Source organism: Stylophora pistillata, chromosome 7 (assembly GCF_964205215.1).
Source record: "Stylophora pistillata chromosome 7, jaStyPist1.2, whole genome shotgun sequence".
NCBI classification, from domain to species: Eukaryota; Metazoa; Cnidaria; class Anthozoa; order Scleractinia; family Pocilloporidae; genus Stylophora; species Stylophora pistillata.
The window spans coordinates 20,910,338-20,932,308 of record NC_142525.1 but is presented as its reverse complement, the minus strand read 5'-3'; the positions used below and the strand labels follow the sequence as shown (position 1 = coordinate 20,932,308).

The following is a 21,971-nucleotide window of genomic DNA, read 5'->3' as shown; positions in this document are numbered from 1 at the left end:
ATAGTTTTGTTTCCTTTCCTTTTTTTTTTTAACCTAATCAGGATTTCAATCGCGTTTTTGTCGCATATTGGGTTGAGTTCTCATTCAATGCATCAAAAGATTCTCAGTTTATAATTTTCTGCCCCTCATTTGTTTAGAGCTCGTATATTACAAGGAGCAAAGCTGTATGCCGCTTAATGTAAGTTCAGAACACCAATCATTCCATCATTCAGCTTTAACCTATTTTATTGCGATATTTATACATGCGAGTGGAAAGGTCAAAGAGCAATATAAAAGCGTTCATATTGCCCATAACCAGCTACATTCAGTTTGGAGCAGTTTACAAATGACTAGTTAAAACTTTTTCCGAGGGCATTACACCATATTAAAATATAAGAAAGAAAATAATAATAAAAAAAGCTTCGTAGTTATACCTCTTGGCATTCACATAAGAAAATAGAAAAATGAAAATGACAATTATTTTCATTCGTTTCTCTGTAGTCTACATTAGCAGGAGCCCACTCCTAATATTATGGCCATTTTCTACGTCTACAGTTTATCATCGAGCTTATCGGCCGATGCCTTTGATAACCATTGCAAAATTTGAACACTCTAACTAGATCATGGACAAAACTGAGCCATAGCCGTAACGTTCTCCTTTGCAGTTAGATGTTAGTTACCAAAGAAACGAAAAGAAATGTTCTTAAAATTCTGGTATTGACACTTCGACCTGTACTTATAATAAAGTAACCAATATTTAAACATAAGTAAAATGAAATGTAGGTTACACAGTTCACCATGGGCGTAGTGAGCTGATGAAGTATTCAGTAAAAACAAATCGTAAACCTAACTTTGGATTATCATTGGCAAAATAAGAAACGATCTCCTTATCTGTCTTCTTTTGTGAGAAAAAATAATTGATGTCATCTGCAAGGGTCTTGGCGAGTGGGTAACCATCCTCTGGGAATGGAGTTCCCGAGTCGCTGACGGAGACCACTTTTGTCTTGATCTGGTCCAGGGTCTTATTGAAGACATACCCCTGAATTGCGTAGTCCAGTGCCTTTTGGTAACTATCGAAATTTCCGGAAATCTTCTCCCATGTTGCAGTCATCTTGGTGAGTTGAGTGTAGCTTTTATCTGGGAGCTGTGCATCTTTAACGACCTCATCTAGTGCTGTTGTCATTGCCGCTTGGAACTTCGTAACTTGATCCTGCTTCTTGTTGACTTCATCGATTGCGTCATCGAGCTTCTCCAATGTCCAGACTCCTAGTCCAATTGTGGTGGCAAGGCCTGCTATTCCGAACACAATCCCAGCGACATTGAGACCATTGATGGCTTTAGTGAGCTTTGGAGTTTCGGAGAATGAACTCTCAGGCTCTACCACTGGGGGAGGCTCGGCGCCGTCAAGTGGAACGTATTCGAAGGGATCCTCCACTGGTTCTGTGGGCTCTTCCCCTTTTGCCTTGCGGTTACGAAAGTAACGGACAACTTGGAGCACTCCCGCGCCCAGTCCTGCCGCATCTCCTACGTAGCCCATCACTTGAGCAACAGTTTTTATGGCTGATTCAGCACTGGAATCTGAGATGCCGTTTGTTATGTCGTTCTCCACCTTATCAAGGAAGTCGCTGGGCAATTTGTCTAAGGCCTTCTTCACACGATCAAGGTTGACAGCGACCATGTAGTAGATATGATCGTACATGTTGCCGGCTGTTTGGACGTCTTTGCTTAGTTTCTTTGCTTTTTCGTTGAGATCATCCATTTTGTTTTGTTCGGCGACACCAAAACCGATTCCAGCTCCAATGTTTCCTAATCCAAGAGCGACGTTAGTAAGTGCAAGAGCGACTCCAGCCATATTTTCTCAATTATCTGTTCTGAAAATGTTCGTACTCGAGATTGAAATGTGCCTATTCTGATTAACACACGCTTTATTTATAATCACAACACTATTTGCGCGGGGTAAATTATTAAGCAGAAATGACGTCATCCATTTCCTCTAAACGTGACCTCCACAAACTTCGGTGTTGAAGGTTGAAGTGCAAGATGAACCTCTGCTATGTTGCGCAATAGTAGAAATTAGCTGATAATACGCTAGGTTGATTTTTTAACCTGCATCTGGCATGAATGAGTTACATTTTTTGCTCTTACTTTTCTGCTTGTTCGACGTGACTTCTAAATGGACGCCATAATACGTGTCGTCATCCAAATAGATTGACGTCACCTCCAGAGACTGATTCACATCGCAGGAAAGGGGATCATGTCTGACATAAGGGAAGTATCGGGGGGTGTCACGAAAACTCAGACCCCGAAAACTCAGACCCCTCGAAATTTATTTAAATTTTATTTACCAAAGAGATAAACTCGACTGACGTCGCGTATTTTTTTTTTATGTCACACAATCAATCCACGAGTGTAAATTCACTTTGATTCAATGTGCTTTTCGCGTAATTTTTTAACACGCAGTGAACATGGTGAATGCATAGAACATTTTAGGAATTAAAACTCTTCCTTGGCTGCCAGTATTTAATTGAGTGCATTCTAATAGATAATTTAAGGAATGTGAATGAGGATTGAAGTTCGAAATGTTGCCTGGCTGAATAAATATTAACGGACACTCGCGTAAGTGGACAGCTCTACTTACGGCCACCTAGTCAAAACCGCTTTTTATTAAACGCTCATACAACCTCTGTATTTTCCCATTCTTGTGAGCGGACACTTTACGGACACTTTTTTCGGCACTTTTTACAGCCACTTTTTTCGCTCCTCGAGTCTGTCCGCTTAAGAGAGCTTCGACTGTACACGAGTAGAGCACAAGTCAAAGAGGTTTAATAATACAAATTTACCCTTGCCGAAAACCATAGACCATTTCAAGGTTAACGCCGCCATTTTGCCGGGGGTGTAAAACTGCTGGGGCGAACGTAAAATGTACAGTGAATGTATGGGAAAAGTTGAGTTAATGATGCTCGATAATTTGAAGAAGGTTGACATTCTGCAATTTCTATGAATTACGAAGTAAAGATACCTAGCAAAAGATGTTGCCGATTAAATGTGAAGGGTTCAGGCTTGCTGAGAAGTGAAAAATCTTATTTTTAGTTTTTCATACAAATGCTTTTAAATTTTCTCGCAAACGGCGGCTTGGTTTTAGAGACAAATATATGGAAAATCATAAATCTTAATTTGCGGCTTTTTTCGCGAGACTTCATTTCTCAAATTTGATCGGTAAACTGGTAGGTCTGGTATCTTTAGTTTGTAATTCATAGAAATTGCGCGATGTCAACCTTCCTCAAATTAACGAGCATCATTTTCTCAACTTTTCCCATACACTCACTGTACATTTTGCGTTCGCCCCAGCAGTTTTGCGCCCCCGGCAAAATGGCAGCATTAACCTTGAAAGGGTCTATTGCTGCGGCCGATCGATCGCTCGATAGATCCACTCTTTTTCTGCCTCATTTAAGAACTCTAGCCCAAGGGTCGCAAAATTGTCTTCGTTTTGGGACTGGTGGGCCAAGTCTCTGTTTGTACCCATTATTGTCGCGAAATATTTAAGAATTTTAACAGCGCGACAACAAGGATCTGTGCGACGAAGTACAAAAAAGTAAACAAACGTCCCTGTTGGCTCGTCAAAATCACGCCACAGATTAATACTTTGGTGTTTGGAGCGAGCGCATTTGATTCTGTAACTGTGAATGAAAAGCTCAAAATTAACGGGAAATCTGGAGGAAATCTAAGCTGAATGAAGTCTTGTGTCATTCTAAAATGTTTTAATACTCAGCGATCGGACAATTTTACGAAACGTGCAACTTGCGAGTATTTTTTCGGCCTTGTTTTTTCGGGTTCTGAGTTTTCGGGGTCTGAGTTTTTGGGGTCTGAGTTTTTGGGGTCTGAGTTTTCGGGGTCTGAGTCTTCGGGGTCTTAGTTTTTGGGGTCTGAGTTTTCGTGACACCCAAGTATCGGCACTTTGTTTCATGTCGTGCCTTTGTTTCACGTGTTACAGATGGACCAACTTATGAACTCGTTGTTTTTCATGGCAAACCAAAGAAACATAAAGAAATGTCGGCGGTTATTAGGGAAAATTGAACTACAGTGATGCACCCAGGCTTGACTTTTTTTTACCTCTCTGAACCATTTAGAAAAAACTTGTCAGTGACACGTTCTCCACCTCTGGCCTCATTCTACTGACTTACGTGAGTTTTTCAGTTATCTTCACCGAGTAAGATTTTATGATATTGAAATGTTAGTTTTCCCTTAAGTGTTCAAAGGCGTCACATTTATTTAAAATTATTTTGCTCGGGTAAGGCAGGTAATAAAATTCACGCATGTAACACAGAGCGATAGACATTCGTCGAACACATTGAATAAAGGTCAGCGACAGTGAGGGTTTATTTGCCGACGTGACCCTACCGTCTTAGCGACGGATGTTGTCGGCTTACATTTCAAAAACTCGCGTTATTTGCATAATCTTTGTTTGATACACATAAGAGGGTAATCGTCGTCAAGTCGTCACGTCACTTTAAAGGTAGCGTTATGAGCTATTTCCATGAATTTCTACAACACTAAAGCGACGTGACGACGTGATCACAATTGCCCACTCATGCAGATTATGGACAGTTGGATCAGGGAAATGGGGTCCATATCAAGTCCATATTACTGACCGGATATTGTCCCGTTCGTGAAAATATGCTAATACAGTTAAAGCTAAAATCCCGCGCTAAAATCCTTAAGCCCAAGGCACGTGTTTACAGTAAAACGTGAAGCAATCTTACACTTTTTTTTCGTGTTTTCTGCAATCTGCGAACTACTGGTCAACAGATTCACCACGAGATGTTGGCGAGGTCAGCGAAAAGTTAATTTCCTTCGGAGTTAATGATATCACGTATAACCCTAAAGGTCGGCACACACGAGGGGACTAGTCCTTGCGACTAGTCCGTGCGACTAGTCCCCGCGACAAGTCTTTAAAGGGTTTACACGAGGGGACCGGTAGCAGGGACTAGTCCCTTAAGGTGTTCACAAGAGGGCACTCAATTGCACAAGAACATAGGAAATTAAGAGGCAAAAGATGTTTCTTAGTCTGGGGCGTTACACGTAAACAATGAAAATTTGACAACTTTTCATTGTAGCACTATTAAACATCAACGCAAATGAACTACACTTATTCAGTCGAATTATTCATGTTTTTACGTTCCGTTTTTTTATTTATTTATTTATTTTTAACAGACACAGAGTCAAATAGGGTAAAAATTCCATCAAAACGGCTCCAAGACATCTGTATATGTTTACAAAACTAGAAATAGTTTTTTATTCTTCAGTTGTAGAAATCTAGAATTCAGGGAAAATTCTTAGAGACTGCAATGTTTACAAATACCGGAAGTCACGCATCATACTGACCCGTGATTGGCTTATTTACCGTTTAGTCGCAGGGACTGGTCGCACAAACAGTTCACACGAGGGGACAAACATTTGTTTCATGCGACAAGTCCCTGCGACTGGTCGCACGAATTCAAACAAGTTTGAATTCGTGCGACCAGTCGCAGGGACCAAATTTTGGTCCCTGCGACCACAGAAATGTGTAGTTCACACGAAGGGACTAGTCGCATGAAACTGGTCGCTGGGACTAGTCCCTGCGACTAGTCCCAGCGACCAGTTTCATGCGACTAGTCCCTTCGTGTGAACTACACATTTCTGTGGTCGCAGGGACCAAAATTTGGTCCCTGCGACTGGTCGCACGAATTCAAACTTGTTTGAATTCGTGCGACCAGTCGCAGGGACTTGTCGCATGAAACAAATGTTTGTCCCCTCGTGTGAACTGTTTGTGCGACCAGTCCCTGCGACTAAACGGTAAATAAGCCAATCACGGGTCAGTATGATGCGTGACTTCTGGTATTTGTAAACATTGCAGTCCCTATGAATTTTCCCTGAATTCTAGATTTCTACAACTGAAGAATAAAAAACTATTTCTAGTTTTGTAAACATATACAGATGTCTTGGAGCCGTTTTGATGGAATTTTTACCCTATTTGACTCTGTGTCTGTTAAAAATAAATAGATAAATAAAAAAACGGAACGTAAAAACATGAATAATTCGACTGAATAAGTGTAGTTCATTTGCGTTGATGTTTAATAGTGCTACAATGAAAAGTTGTCAAATTTTCATTGTTTACGTGTAACACACCAGACTAAGAAACATCTTTTGCCTCTTAATTTTCCTATGTTCTTGTGCAATTGAGTGCCCTCGTGTGAACACCTTAAGGGACTAGTCCCTGCTACCGGTCCCCTCGTGTAAACCCTTTAAAGACTTGTCGCGGGGACTAGTCGCACGGACTAGTCGCAGGGACTAGTCCCCTCGTGTGTGCCGACCTTAAAGCGACGTGACACCATGATGGCAATGGAAAAGTAGGAACGATGGTATGCCGGAACGATGGAATGCCGGAATGACGGAATGACGGAATATGACTCAAATCCTAAAATCAAGAACGATGGAATGACGGAATGACGGAATGATGCAATATGACCCCAAATCCTAAAATCAAGAACGATGGAATGCCGAAATGACGGAATGATGGAATGATGGAATGACAGAATGATGGAATGATGGAATGACGGAATGACGGAATATGACCCCAAATCCTAAAACCCGGAACGGATGTAACAGGACATAATGCACGAAGTTTGTACAAAGACATTCAAGCACTTGGCTCATTCATTCCCAAGACGATAACGTACGTGACTAAAACTAAGTGTTGATTTTTTTCCTTTACTGAGTGTTATGAATAATTATGAACCATTATACACGAAAGGTAGCTGCGTTGTAAACCTGTTTATTTATCTTTTGTTGTGCTAAATTTTCCTTGAGTTTCAGTCGCGGCATAAGAAATCGCACAGCATGTGAAAACGAAGTTGACCTACCGCATTGCAATAAACAATTGGAACATACGTTTCGTGGTCACGTCTCCATGCCAGACTGGTAAATGCGTAACCTATGCCAGACTGGTAAATCAATAGTGGAGGATCGTAAACGCGATTTTTTCAACAAGACTTAAAGTCCAGTGTTTACGTGGCAGTTTCCCTTTCGCATGGCTATATATTTTCCCAAAGTCTATTTCTTTCGCTGATCGGTGAGCCGTGCATTTCATAGGAGGATCGTGGTGTTTTGGACACCTGGTAAAGAAAGAATTCTTGAAATTCTTCGGGACGGCTTCCTTCTGCTAACTTCCTTTTGTCTTTTAACGCCACGAGAAATTCCCACGCGATGACCCCATACAACCTCTCCTCGGCTAGTGTTACTCGAGATCTAAAATGTATTGGTGGACGAAGAAAAGCTCTTATTAAAGGCCTCGCAACTAGGGCTTGCTCTTACGCTAGTCTAAGTTTGGAGCTGTGGCTGAACGTCGTTATATTTTGAGAAGCGTGGAAAGGTTCCCGTGATTTTCTCACGCTTACAAGCATATGTTTCATTAAAAACGTGGAGACGTGACCACGAAACGTATGTTCCAATTGTTTATTGCAATGTGGTAGGTCAACTTCGTTTTCACATGCTGTGCGACCGTTATGCCGCGAATAAAACTCATGGCAAATTTAGCATAACAAAAGATAAATAAACAGGTTTACAACGCAGCTACCTTTCATGTATAATGGTTCATAATTATTCATAACACTTAGTAAAGGAAAAAAAATCAACACTTAGTTTTAGTCATGTGCGTTATCGTCTTGGGAATGAATGAGCCAAGTGCTTGAATATCTTTGTACAAACTTCGTGCAACATGTCCTGCTACATCCGTTCGGGGTTTTAGGATTTGGGGTCATATTCCGTCATTCCGTCATTCCGTCACTCCATCATTCCCTCATTCCATCATTCTGTCATTCCGTCATTCCATCATTCCGTCATTCCATCATTCCGTCTTTCCGTCATTCCGGCATTCCGTCGTTCCTGGTTTTAGAGTCGCCCACGGCAATCGCCCACTCATGTTGATCAACGATGAGTATGCAAATACTGCGAGTTTTTGTATAAAATATTAGGCAACAGAATCCATCGTTAGTTTTCGTCGATCAGCCAGGTATAAACGTTCTCTCACGAGCAAAGATGGCAGAACTCAGTATTGGACTCGGGAGAGTTCTGCTCGGATTAGGAAATATTGGAGCAGGCGTTGGGTTTGGCGTCGCCGAGAAAGGAAAAATGAACGAATTAAACAGCAAAGCGAAAAAGCTTAAAGAGGATGTGACCAAAGCCAGCGATCTCTACGATAATGTGTATTATCGGGTGGCTGTTAATCTGGACCGCGTGAAGAAAGCCCTCGACAAACTGCCCAGCGACTTCTTAGACATGGTCGACGAGCTAATCGCTAAGGATACTTCAGCTTCTAATGCTGAACAGGCTGTGATAACTTTGGGGAAAGTATTTGGCTACACTAAAAACACTTTGAAAGTGGCGTCCGGATTACTCCAGATTGTCCGCTACTGTCGTCAAAGTAAGGCTGATGGCGATGAACCCACTACTGAACCTGTCTCAGATCCTTTTGAAGCCGTGCCATTGAATAATGAGGAACCACCAGTGGTCCCCGAGACCGAAAGTTCGTTTTCCAGCACTCCCACGCTCGATAAAATCATTACAGGTCTCAACATCGCTGGTATTGTCTTTGGACTGGCTGGCCTTGCCACTACAATTGGACTGGGAGTCTGGACACTAGATAATTTAGATAAAGCAATTGATGACGTCGACAAAAAGCAGAAGCAAATAACAGAGTACCAGACGGCTATGATGACAGCTTTGAATCAGATCGCCGGGGAGGCAGGTGTACCACCGAATAGTTACACTGAACTGACATCCTTAGCTGCTACATGGGAAGAGATTTCTGCCGAGTTTGACAGCTACCAGAAAGTCCTAAACTATGCAGTCCAAGGATATTTCCAGGATAAGCCACTTAGAGACATCAAGGCAAAGGTTAAAGCTGAAAGCGACCTAGGGACATCATTCCCAGGTGATGGGTATCCCCTCGCCAAGACCTTAGCAGATGACATCAGGCAGTTGTTCCAACAGGGCAAGATAGACAAAGAGATCGTTAGTTATTTTGCAAATGATAATCCAAGTATAGGTCAAAGGTTTGTGTTCGAGGAATATTTCATAAGTACATTGCGAATGTGATGAAGCAAAACCTTTAGAATGAATTTAAGGTTTGCCGACAGAATGTCAATACATCAAAATTAGAAACGCTTTGGTGTTAAATGCTTATTGCTATTGTCAGCTTGATTTGTAAAAAAGAGTTTATACCTAGTTTGTGAGCGAGTTACTTCGACTGAATGAGTTATTCAAGCCTTTTTGTCATGTACAATTCTTGGTTATCGTCCAAAAGTCTCAAGTTTGTGAATTTACTAAAACCCAGAACTTTTACTTCGAATATCGATACGTAGTTGATGCGCATGATGATTAATAAATACTGTCATGACAGGTGTTAAAAAGAATAAAAGGAGATTTGAAAAACAGACGTGTATTCACTCAGTACTATTTGTAGAAGAGGAATCTTTATATTACCAACGAAAAAAGTCAAATGCCGATTAAGCAAATAATATTCTATTTTGTGAGTTATTTCAATTGTCCTTGCTCATGACACTACTTTGGCTTTAACAAACTTTAAAAATTGTCAGTTGGTGCGACTTTCGTGAGGTATATCACAAGAAAATTTCCTTTCTGGGTTGTATCCACTCGAGATTTAGAACTCATTAATAACCTTTTCACTCCCGTGAGTGACCAAGACAGAATTTCTCCTTACAATATCAATACAATATCAATACAATATCAATACAATATCAATACAATATCAATACAATATCAATACAATATCAATACAATATCAATACAATATCAATACAATATCAATACAATATCAATACAATATCAATACAATATCAATACAATATTAATACATATATCTTATTAACCAAGCGGGAGGGCCGTACTGGGAGAATATCGGCCCGAGGTCTTGACAGTAAGGACCGAGCGCAGCGAGGTCCGTACAAAAAAGACCGAGGGCCGATATTCTTCCAGTGCGATCCCGAGCAAGCTTGGTTTATAAGAGATTTATTAGACGACTGAAGTTCAAAGGGACACAAGTGCGGTATCATTCGGGACCATTCGGGACAGTGCCCGGTCCAATACTTAGAGAATATTGGACCGGCAATAGAGCATTTTGATTGGTTGATTTTAGTTATTGGCCTTCTGACTGCCCGAGTCGTGTAATAAAATATCAATACAATATCAATACAATATTAATACAATATCAATACAATATCAATACAATATCAATACAATATCAATACAATATCAAGCATACGAGTAATCAGAATTAGAGAAAAAAGAAAATCGGTGGATGATCAGCTGATCCAATACCAAATTCTCCAAACTAGCATCATAAGAATTGTCTGGCAGACAGTAAGGAGATCTTGGGAGTGAAAGGCTTAAGAAAGGCAAGCTGGATTTATCATTAAGCTCAGTCTTTGACTCCTTTGTGACATCTGGTCAGGAGTTTGCAGATTTTTTTTGCTCTTGATCAGACTCCTCTGCTTACAATATTTTCGCTTCTCCTGGATGGTTAGCGGAGGTTACCCTGCGCAGAATTCGGACATTTTTAAAATGTACGAGTCTAAATGCCGAGTTTCGAGGTTCATGTGTCAGTTTATTTCTTTCATTTATCGATATCCCATAAAATTGTATCTCAACATTTTTCTTTCGGTTCCCGATTTCCCGATTTAAAAATATCTGGCAACATAAAGTTAGTTTCGTTAAAAACGTAATTCGTAGTTTTATATTTAGATTGCAGAAGCATTATTTTCAGTACATCATCCTCTTATGGCATAAACTACATTTATTAAGGAAACTAACTCAAAATGACGATTAAATTTGACTTTTTTCTTTGATTGTTATAATGCTTGAAGTTTAAAATCAAGCATAGTATTTAAATGTAAGGGGAGACCTAAAAACTGAACTATTTGGTGCAAACGACACAAGTGAGTTCATGGGTGTCTCTGTACGGTCCGCATGGCAAGGCGTGACTACAGCTTCCCTCGACCACGTACAACAGAGCTCCATCGGTGTCACTGTGACCTCCATCCACAGCCTCTGCACCTTCGTCAACGCACACATATTCACTGGGATGGGCGTGATTATAATGTGATGTCATGAGGTACCCCTTGTATTCTCTGGACCAACCAGCGGGGCACTTGTTTGTTCCAGGTATCATTATTTGTGAGCCCCGTGTTCTAACGTAACACACAGCACATGGTGCGTCATGCTGGTAGAGGTTCTTTAAGCCTGGGAATGTTGAGGTTTGATATTCGGTGCCATAGATCGCTGCTGCGCCTTGCCAACCATCAACGAACTTATCATAAATGGGTTTGTTGGTAAGACAAACGTAGTTGGTACCACCACCGATATGAGTGTAATACCCACCGCCCATATATCCTTTCGAAAAAAAAAAAAAAGGAACTGAATTAAAAGAAGACTCGAAAAGCTTAAATTACAGCTTGCTGAAATCCAAAATTTGGTTTACTAACAAAAAGTATACCCGTTACGACTTGGGAAGAATAAATCGAAAAAGGTCAAACAAACGTATAAAAAACAACAATACAAAAAATTCCACCAAGACAAAATGAATTTTCGTCACCCGGTGATAACTTTTGAAGAGATATTTGAAATGGCCTTCGCTGTGACCTTGCATCATTCCTTTTCAAGACTGCTTTGTTACTCCTGAGCTCACGTCATTTACTTTTTTGACTCGGTTAGAGAAGAACAACACTAACGATATCAAAATGAAAACAGGAGAGTAATGGCATGTTAGATTACTCTTCTTTTACATAAAATGCTTTTTCCCTCTACCTGTGTACACCAAAGTAGCATCTCCAGAGCAGTTCTTTCGTCCCCAGCGGTTATAACTCACACCAGACAGCCCCTGTCCTTCTTGTCCTTTCGCTCCTTGAGAGCCAGGAGATCCCTTGGATCCAGTGCTTCCCGTTCGACCAGTATCACCTGGTATCAAAGAAAATGAGATTATAGATTATGGAGGCAATAAGTCAGTCCTGGTAATGAATGTAGTTGATTGATGAAGTTTCGACAGCCTGACATAAAAATCGGACATGATGGCTAGGTCAGTTACTAGCCTATACACAAGATTTCTAATGAAAGTGTCATATAATGACTGGCTAAGTACACTTGAATTAAGTTTTGAAAAAATTAGGAAATGGAGCCACTTTAAATCTAAATCACTTTTTCAGGCAAAATATGAATGAAACACATAGCCGAGAAGAGTTTAATCTCCAATTTGTGAAAAGGAAAAGTCGGATGGTGTTCTGGTGAGAGTTTCTATTTTCCAGTTCCTTTAGGTTCTCTTTAGTTTTTGAAAGAACCGTCACTTGTGGTTGGAAATATTAATGGAATGTAAGGGGCAATTATTTTCAACACACTTGTGAAGAATAATAGACTACTATTAATTTGCAAACTAAAACCTTTCGGTCCTTTTAGTCCTCTCGGTCCTGCGGGTCCTACTCTTCCATCCCTTCCATCCCGTCCTGAAATCGAATGCGCAGTAAGTTAGGAATTTTAGAAAAGTTTTAGAAAATGAATCAGTCCTTTAGACTGCTTAGTAACGATAAATCGCTCATATTGAGGAATTCTATCTAATAGAATTTCACAGTTGCTCGTATCAAAGTCTCTAAACACACCCGAAAACATCTCTACCAAGTCTATTGCAGAACTAACGTATTTCATCAACCGAATTAATGTCATATAATTAGTGATTTCTGGGCAAGAACAAACCTATCGAGAATCAGGATGCAACTTTGAGGAGGCCTTATAAAAACTATCGATTATGGACTGCATTCTCAAAGTTTCGAAACGTAAACAAACTAGAAATAGCTTTGTAATGGTTTAAAACTAGAATCACAGGGGAAGTAAGGCAGCTTGGATACATCAGGAGAGGATCTTGTATTTAGAGCGGGCACAGAAAGAGCATGCTAAATCTGTCTTCAAACACAAAATTATTTGAAATAACTAACCACCGACTCCGCGGGGACCTGGCACGCCATCCCTTCCGTCCCGTCCTGTTGGAGAAAGAAAGTGATACATCAAATCAAAATGACAATGATACTTCATTCCTTCAAAACTGAACGGACAAAGAGTCACTTGATAAATACGAGAGAAAAAGGAAAGGACCCAAACGAAAAAAATTAATTCCCTCGCAGGGAAGTGCGTTGTTGAAGTTCATCATTGAGGCGAACAGTTCTGTGGGAGAAAGGAGAAGAAAAATTAGCCGGATAGTTGATCTGCTCTTCCCACCACTTGATTACCTTGGTTTTCTTCAAGTGCAGAAAGTTCAAAATCTCGAAGCGAGTTACTGTATATCGCTGAAATGAAACTTCCCTAAAAAGCCCTCAATGAAAACCAAGAAAAAAGCTGCCTAATTTGCTCTCACAAAAGAAATACATGTCAAGAGTCATGAAAGGTCAAGAAAATGGTTCAAGGCTCGATCAGTCCTTACTTTGGCACTTGATCTCTGGTTCTCTTTTTTTTTTTTTTTATTGTTTTCAAACATTTCTTTGCATTCTGGTTTTAGCAGTAGCTGAATACCGACCTAGAATATTAGCAAAGAGACCAGAGCTAACCTGAATGCAAAACTATTACTATTATTTGCGAGACATGCAGTTTAGCGCAGCTCTCCTTGACCTCTAATGGATGACTCGTGGCACATTTTGAAGACACGTACTTTTAGAGATGCAAATCCTAAAAAGAGTAGTGCCAGCCAAAATAACATTTCTGCGAACGAATAAGTAAGTGAGATTGATTGAGTCACTAAAATCTAGTGACTGACACCGAAAAACTGCAGTGCATCACACACAGATGAGCATTCAAACGTCTTAATTACGTCTTTCTAACAAGGCTGTAAGAGAAAAAGATAAATCATGATCATATTCAATTCTGCAGTTAGACCTATTTGCTGATGTGAAATGTACTTTGTAATTTTTCAACAAGGGAACCGAAACGATTTGTAATTATCTAACCGAGCTCGTGATCTTTTTTCTACACGGCGCATTGTTACGTAATTGTAAGCATTTGTATCCTTTTATCGCAATTTTTTTCAGCAGACGTATCTTTAAAAAAAATCAAACAAAACTGCAGACACCAAAGTGCCTCTGGCACATAGTAAACTGTGTCCTCTTCGCGAAGTCTAAAAATACCTTTCCTCAAGGGCAATTAGTCTTTTCGTTAGGTCTGACAAACTATTTTTCGGGTCAGCATTTCGCTTTTGTCTTGAGGAGCTGAGCAGTCTACTCGTCTCAGTCTCTGACCAACTGTGGTTGCTACGTTCTTTTGAAATCTCGTTGTACTTCAGCTCGACTGATACAAGTCGCCTTTCCATCGAGATCAAAGTAACAAACTGAAATGCCACACATGCAATCAGGCCCACAATAAGAACGCAGAGCGTGAAACAACCCAATTTTCCCAAAAGAAAACAATGAATGTGTCTCCGAATTTTCTCCGATTGTGGCTCCATTACAATGGTCAAACTAAATTATACGAAGCAAATATTTAAATTTCTGTTTTCAGTGTACTAGTTCCACCTGATGTGCACAAGGGAATGTCGAGTGAACGTGATAAGAAACCCTCTTTATAGAGCTTCAAGTTCTTTGGCGGAGATAAGGTTTTGTTTACACGTACTCCAGCTAGAAACGTCGAAACATTTTGAAATACAGTAAGGGTTGTTTATCAGTATTCGTTTCCGTCTGCTTGCACGTTTCCTTTGCGGAATTATGTAATGTAATTTCAATAATTAGTCAGCAAAAATCGGAGGAATTCTTGGAGCGTGATCACTGATAGAGATTTATAGATAGCCAGGGTACTTCACGAGTTGTTGAACGAGCATGCATCACGAATCTCTAAGGGCCTTATAGCCTAGCTTCACAAGCCCATACTCAACTACGTTTTGCAATGCTACTTAAGTAAGAACTAAAAGAAAACATACCACTTTAATTCAAAATTAGCCTGAAAGAGCAATACATTAAACCATCGTGAGAAAGTTTGGTAAACTGCGGACTTGATCTCATTTAAAAAAAAAAGCATCAACTCGTTAAGGTCAAATCGTATCATTCAAAGTGTCTGTGTTCGCTCATTAAAGACGTGGTAAAATGAACATCTAGTGCGTGTAGGAATTTAAGCACGATTTTTTTTAGTTTCAAGAGGGGCCTTGAAAATGATCAGCGGTACTGTAATGGCTTAACTTTACAACGCTCTCACTTTACCCCCTCGACCGATCAGATGCAAGGCGTAATCATGCCGTCAAATCAATCATTCTTAAAAACTCAGTTGAATTACTTCAAATGATTCAGAGACCGGTACCATATTTTCGCGACCTCCACAAACTAATGACCAACCCGAAACGCGCACAATGAAAAACTTGTCCTCTAATTCATAACGTCGAAAAAACATCTGCACCCAAGCGATTACTGATCGCTTCACGTAAACTTCCACCAATGTCATCTATTGCACAAGGAAGATGACCAGGTGACCGATTCCGAGAACACCTTCCCGAAGAAGAAAGGAATGACAAGGACGCATCCAAACCAATCGCTGGACACTTTATTCAGCTTTATTCTGCCTGATCATTCTAAGCAGCATATGGCAGTCCCCGGCCTTTCCTTACATTTAGTCAATTCGGGAAGCACGTGTTTTATTGTGTTAAGGCATTTACATTTACATACATGCTCACTATAACTCATTGTTATATTTTAAATTTTAATTTGTTCTGAAGATTGACTTTTTGGATAACTTTGTTTGTTTTTACTACACAGTTAATAAATACCAGTTCTAAGTAGATATTTTGCTCGCTTGAGTGTCCTACAACCAATACCTTCCTGTACTAAGAAAAGTATGAGGAGGCAATTTTCTAGGCAGCTGTAGGCAACCTCTCTCTCACTAATATGTAATTCAGTTTGAGGTTTTCACATTGGCCCATGCACCCATTTAATCAGAAAATTATAAACATGAATCGAACTTCTTTCACTGGAAATTTGAAATACGTGACCGACTGAACATCCTGTTGATATCTTGTCGAGTCGAGCTGATCGGTCGTGTTTCGCCATATGCCGGATACACATCTGACTTAACTTTCACTCGTTTAAACGAAACAAGGTCAAGTTAACGGTGCAAATTAATTCTATCAGTTTAACTTATAAACAAGACCTCCAGCGCATTGTTTTCTGCTTTATCTCTGTATTTCAGCAAGTGATCTGTTAAATTGAACGGTATTTTTTATAATGTCTATAATTGCTGCGATTATCATCAATTAAGCTGACAGGCACTTTTATTGGGAATGGAAACTTAAGAAATGTAACTTTGAACTCTTACCTATTTTGTAATTCTGCTTTTATTCAACTGTCTTCCAATTACCAACTACACTGAACTGCATTTTCAGTTGTTTTTGCTTTTTTTCGTTTAAAATAGTAAAAGTAGGATCACGATCGCAACGTTTGACTAGAAATTTAATGTTTCCTACAAGATACATTAAGCTTTATAAAGAAATAACACTTCAATAATACTCAGCTAAGGCTTGTAAAAAGTCCGGAAAAATAACGTTTGCTAATTTTCAGAGAGCACATCTAAATAGTCTTAATAAGGACTAGCATAATGTGTAAGGACACTTGTTCCAAATGATGTCAAGAAAAATATTTTTACCGTGAATATGATGTATCCAAAAAAAAACCTAGAAAAATCTGCAAGCTATTTGTAAAACCAATATTTCTCTGATTTCTCTTCTAATCATTTTGAAAAAAGTCATGAATGTCCAAAAATGACTGGAGACTAATCAGTTAATCTACTTCTTCTACTGTAGGTCCATTACAAGACCCTTTGGTGCTCTGCTGCTGTCCATGTAATTTGACCATGATTGGTGAACACACTCCCTGTAGATCTTTCTCTTTTTCTTCGTACTCTTCTTTGCCTGCCTGTAAATTTCTGTCCAACCAATCGATTACTTCTTGCACCTTGCTTTTTACCGCCTCCAAATCTGCAGAGCTGAGTTTGTTCTCCACGTTCGGGTCTTCAATCGATTGTTTGACGTTGTACGCATAGTTTTCCAAGCTGTTTCTGGCTGAGATTTTCTGACGTTGCTTCTCGTCTTCTTCCTTGTATCTCTCGGCTTCAGCCACCATGCGATCAATGTCAGCTTTGGACAACCTTCCCTTGTCGTTGGTGATAGTGATGGTGTTGGTTCTTCCAGTGCTCTGATCCTTCGCGGACACGTTCAAGATCCCGTTGGCATCAATATCCAAAGAGACTTCAATTTTGGGCACGCCCCGGGGAGCCGGTAGGATTCCGCTCAGCTCAAATCGTCCCAGTTCATTGTTGTCTTTGGTCAGGGCACGCTCTCCTTCAAACACCTGAATGGTAACAGCTGGCTGATTATCTGAGTATGTAGTAAACTCTTTTGACACCTTGGTTGGGATTCTCGTATTGCGTTCAATCAGTGTTGTCATCACTCCACCAGCGGTTTCAATGCCGAGACTTAAGGGTGCAACATCAAGTAGCAGGACATCCTTGATCTCTGAGCTTTGGTCCCCGGATAGAATGGCAGCCTGGATTGCAGCACCGTAAGCTACAGCTTCGTCTGGGTTAATAGACTTGTTTAGCTGTTTACCATCGAAGAAGTCTTCTAAAAGTTTCTGTATCTTTGGAATCCTTGTAGAGCCCCCAACCAGAACCACCTCGTGGATTTGATTTTTGTCAAGCCTTGCATCTTTTAGCGCCTTTTCCACTGGTTCGAGGCAGGAGCGGAAGAGATCCATGCATAGTTCTTCAAACTTGGCTTGGGTTATCTTAGAGTAGAAATCGATCCCATCGGATAAGGAGTCGATCTCTATATTAGCTTGAGTGCTGGATGACAGTGTTCGTTTGGCTCGCTCACAGGTAGTCCTCAGGCGACGAAGTGCTCTCGGATTGTTTTTGAGATCTTTCTTGAACTTTTGCTTGAATTCCTTCACAAAGTGATCCACAATGCGATTGTCGAAGTCTTCTCCGCCAAGATGTGTGTTTCCAGCTGTGGAGAGAACCTCAAAGAGTGATCCCTCGTCGATTGTCAAAATTGAGACATCAAAGGTTCCTCCTCCCAGATCGAATATTAGCACGTTTTTCTCGCCGCTGAGACTTTTTTCCAAGCCATATGCGAGAGCAGCAGCCGTTGGCTCATTGATGATCCTCTTCACATTCAGCCCTGCTATTTTCCCAGCATCTTTTGTGGCCTGTCTCTGAGAATCATTGAAATAAGCTGGAACTGTGATAACTACATCTCGAACAGTCTGGCCCAAATAAGCTTCAGCTGTCTCTTTCATCTTCGTGAGAACCATAGAGCTGATTTCCTCTGGAGTAAAAGCTTTCCATGCGTCTTTGGTCTGTACACGCAGTTTTGGTTTGCCACTCTCATTGATGACTTGGAATGGCCAGTTCTCCCTGTCAGATTGCACCACAGGATCATCAAATTTCCTGCCGATCAGTCTTTTAGCATCGAAGATGGTGTTGCTTGGGTTTAACGTTGCTTGGTTCTTGGCAGCGTCGCCGATCAAACGCTCTGTCTCATTGAAAGCGACATAACTGGGGGTTGTGCGATTTCCTTGATCGTTAGCGACGATCTCAACTTTACCATGTTGAAAGACTCCAACACAGGAGTAAGTTGTTCCAAGGTCGATTCCGACCGCAGGAGCTGTCTTCACTGGCATCTTCGAAAGCTTCTGATAATCTTCTTGTAGTCCTTTGTCTTGTTGAGTCAGCTTCTTCTTCGTTAAAGTTTGACCAGCTTTGTAAAAAGGCTTGTATTTATACCCCTCAACCAAAGAAACATTACATCAGATATCTAAAAATACAAATATGCTGACATCACTTCATCCGCGATAAGCCAATCGAATTGACTTTATTTTTAATGAAAAGTATCTAGAGAGTTCTGGAATTCCTTTTTTTATAGGTTCGAGAAAATTCTAAAGGTTATGTAACATCCTAGCCGCTGCTAGATTGTTCTCAGAGTAACGGGTGCAATCCAGAACAACCTCGATCGTTCACGAACATTCGCTTGGCACCAATCTCCCTCGTCTGCTGTGAGCCCTTCAGCCAGCAGTATACTAAATATGGCGGCCGCAGATGATCAGTCCTTTTCTTGATTTCATTTCGGAGACATTATGACGGATTTTACCCAGTTTTGTTGGCTTCCTTATGTCTTTTTGACGTCGTTAACGTGAACACAGATGATGGAAGACGACAGAGTGTCTAGTGGTCTTGTGAAACATATATTTTCATGTCCTGATTTCCGTTCGTCTAAGGCCCTTGATTTAGGTTACATGCGTCAACGACTGACATATACGGTTGTGCAGATCGTCCAAGACAGTGATGTTCAATACAGAAATATGCTAAGAGCAAAAATAATTCACGAACAGTCTCCCAACTTCAAAAGTTATGTCGCAGGTATGATTATTATGATTCTGTGCATATGCAGATATGCAAAACTTTTTCGAACCTTTTTACATTAATATTCTATGTTTTGTGTCAGTTGTCACTACCGAACTAAGCCAAATATTAGCCGTATCCTGAAGCCATTTTTAAAGTACGGATAATGTCACTAATAATCAAAACGATGAACACGGGGAGACAAATGAGGGATTTAGATCTTAATCCCTAAGGCCTCAAAATTACTTTTGTAACATAGGTCACTTCCTGATGTAACAGTCCCAATAGTCAAATTGATAAACACGGGGAGACAAATAAGGGATTTAGATCTTGAACCTCAAAATCATTTTTGTTCTGGAGATTCTTTGCATAGTGGGAAAAGTGCTTTTTTGTAGGAGAAAATTGATCTGGATCCCCTGGTCCAAATTTATTGATACATATGAACCCCCCTCCCTAGCCTAAATCTACTAGTGGATTTGGACCCCCCAACAAATTTGAGTTGGAACATCATCCTTAACCTTCTAGTAGAAATAGGAAATACTTTACATACTTAAGTATGTTTTCATTTCAAAACATGGGTATTGTTGTTATCTTGTTCTCAGCATCCTATCACAACTTTGGATTTTCGTTAACCCTTGAGAAGGTGCCAAGGGTTAGGGTTGGGGTCAGGTCTGCTTAGGGTGAGGGTTAGGTGTTAGGGTTATATAAAACAAACTGCTTAAAGGGAAAGTTTGGTAGGGAGGTCCAAATCTGCCAGCAGATTTGGAGTGGAGGGTGCAAATCGGTGGGGGATTCAAATCCCCTGTGACACTGGCACTTCTTTTTTTAAATAACTTTGTAATTTCCATTGTTGGTTAACAGGTTATCATCTAAACTTTTAATCCTCTCAGGATGTAACACATAGAAGCTGTGATTTTTTCTTAATCACAATTGAACACAAGCCACTTATCCTACAAAAAAATGATAGAAAGAAAGATCAATTTTGTCATTTAGAAAAATAAGCATTATAGTCATTATATTCTACTGAAATTAATGAAGAAGTGATGAACAGAAATTCTTTTTACTTTTGGCTGATAATTTTAAATGTGATGTGTCATCAGCAAATAGGTAGTTACTGCAGAATTGAATTTGATAATTATTTATCTTTTGTTTACCTGTTAGAAAGATGGTAAAATGAGCCATTTGTATACTCATCTGTCTGTGATGCACTGCAACTTTTCAATGCCAGTCAAAAGATTTTAGTCTTATCAGTCTTGTCTTACCCTAACCCTAACCTTTTGGCTGAATTTGCAACTCTTAAAACACCAATAAGAGTCACCAATTCTCCATTTGAGGACACTAAGGAGAGCTGTGCTTAACTGTCTTGCAAGAAATGGTAATAGTTTTACATTCATGCTAGCTCTAGTCTCTTTGCTGAGATGATCCAGAAAGAAATAGCTTGATTATAAAAATATTTTATTACATGTTTAATTGGCTACAATTCATTTTGCAAAGGTAAAACTAAGACTTCAAAGTAGAAAAATGTAAGGTCCTGTGGGTATAGAAAATGCAAAAGAAGTTTCCTCACATTTTACACATGATTAGGTTAAAAAATACATAACCATACATAAAATTATGTACACAGGAACTGATCACTGTCATTTTTTTCATTACTATATTCCAAATTGATCAAAACACATGAACATGCACAATTCTACAACCCTGGGTGTTCAAAGTCATTGGATATCCCAGAATTCCTCAACCAAATTTTGTTTCTGGGATCTATTACTAATTCTGATGTGGAGATTATTTTCTTGTTGCTTTAAACAATTTTCTTGGAACATCATCCTTAACCTTCTAGTAGAAATAGGTAATACTTTACATACTTAAGTATGTTTTCAATTCAAAACATGGGTATTGTTGTTATCTTGTTCTCAGCATCCTGTCACAACTTGAGATTTTCATTAACCCTTGGGAAGGTGCCAAGGGTTAGGGTTGGGGTCAGGTCTACTTAGGGTGAGGGTTAGGTGTTAGGGTTATATAAAACAAACTGCTTTAAGGGAAAGTTTGGTAGGGAGGTCCAAATCTGCCAGCAGATTTGGAGTGGAGGGTGCAAATCGATGGGGGATTCAAATCCCTTGTGACACTCTATTTCCAAGTGACAACTTTGAACACTGCCAACTTTAGGTACTGTTTCATTTTACTGCTCATTCTTGCTATTTTAACAAGTCCTTCTCTGAATTCTGACCAGAATTCAAAAGGCTAAAGCTTCTATTTCTTTGGAATAGCCAACTTTAGCAATCATGACAAGATGTCTCCTTCAACCACAGTGTGCTGAATCAATTTCCAAACAACCATTTTGTATAACCCTAACCCAAACACCCAACCCTCACCCTAAGCAAACCTGACCCCTACCCTAACCCTTAGCATTTTCCCCAGGGTTAACGAAAATCCTAAGTTGTAACAGGACGCTGAGAACAAGATAACAACAAAACCCATGTTTAGAATTGAAAACATACTTAAGTATCTAAAGTATTATCTATTTCTACTAG

The 21,971-nt window shown here is 39.9% G+C and overlaps 3 protein-coding genes across 3 annotated transcripts; all 3 read right to left on the bottom strand.

Annotated features, from left to right (window-relative positions):
* Positions 1-207: 207 nt before the first annotated feature.
* Positions 208-1,903, bottom strand: LOC148727029 (uncharacterized). The gene has a single exon (XM_088728840.1). The coding sequence runs from the start codon at positions 1,829-1,831 to the stop codon at positions 773-775; it is 1,059 nt and encodes a 352-aa protein (XP_088584966.1). The 5' UTR covers positions 1,832-1,903; the 3' UTR covers positions 208-772.
* An 8,715-nt stretch (positions 1,904-10,618) lies between these two features.
* LOC111343027 (uncharacterized) lies at positions 10,619-15,123 on the bottom strand. The gene is made up of 6 exons (XM_088727288.1): positions 14,193-15,123; positions 13,195-13,239; positions 13,014-13,060; positions 12,465-12,527; positions 11,839-11,988; positions 10,619-11,424 (listed from the first exon to the last, which is right to left on the bottom strand). The coding sequence occupies exons 1-6, from the start codon at positions 14,507-14,509 to the stop codon at positions 10,949-10,951; spliced, it is 1,098 nt and encodes a 365-aa protein (XP_088583414.1). The 5' UTR covers positions 14,510-15,123; the 3' UTR covers positions 10,619-10,948.
* A 1,352-nt stretch (positions 15,124-16,475) lies between these two features.
* LOC148727028 (heat shock protein 70 A1-like) lies at positions 16,476-18,916 on the bottom strand. The gene has a single exon (XM_088727272.1). The coding sequence runs from the start codon at positions 18,720-18,722 to the stop codon at positions 16,821-16,823; it is 1,902 nt and encodes a 633-aa protein (XP_088583398.1). The 5' UTR covers positions 18,723-18,916; the 3' UTR covers positions 16,476-16,820.
* Positions 18,917-21,971: the final 3,055 nt, after the last annotated feature.

Bases quoted from the DNA above. Each gene is read 5' to 3' on its own strand.
- LOC148727029 (XM_088728840.1), bottom strand. From the start codon at position 1,831: ATGGCTGGAGTCGCTCTTGCACTTACTAACGTCGCTCTTGGATTAGGA.
- LOC111343027 (XM_088727288.1), bottom strand. From the start codon at position 14,509: ATGGAGCCACAATCGGAGAAAATTCGGAGACACATTCATTGTTTTCTT. The intron at 13,240-14,192 runs GTATTTTTAGAC...TTTCTCCCACAG, and splicing joins CTAATTGCCCTTGAGGAAAG to AACTGTTCGCCTCAATGATG. The intron at 11,425-11,838 runs GTAGAGGGAAAA...TTTTTTCGAAAG, and splicing joins TGCTACTTTGGTGTACACAG to GATATATGGGCGGTGGGTAT.
- LOC148727028 (XM_088727272.1), bottom strand. From the start codon at position 18,722: ATGCCAGTGAAGACAGCTCCTGCGGTCGGAATCGACCTTGGAACAACT.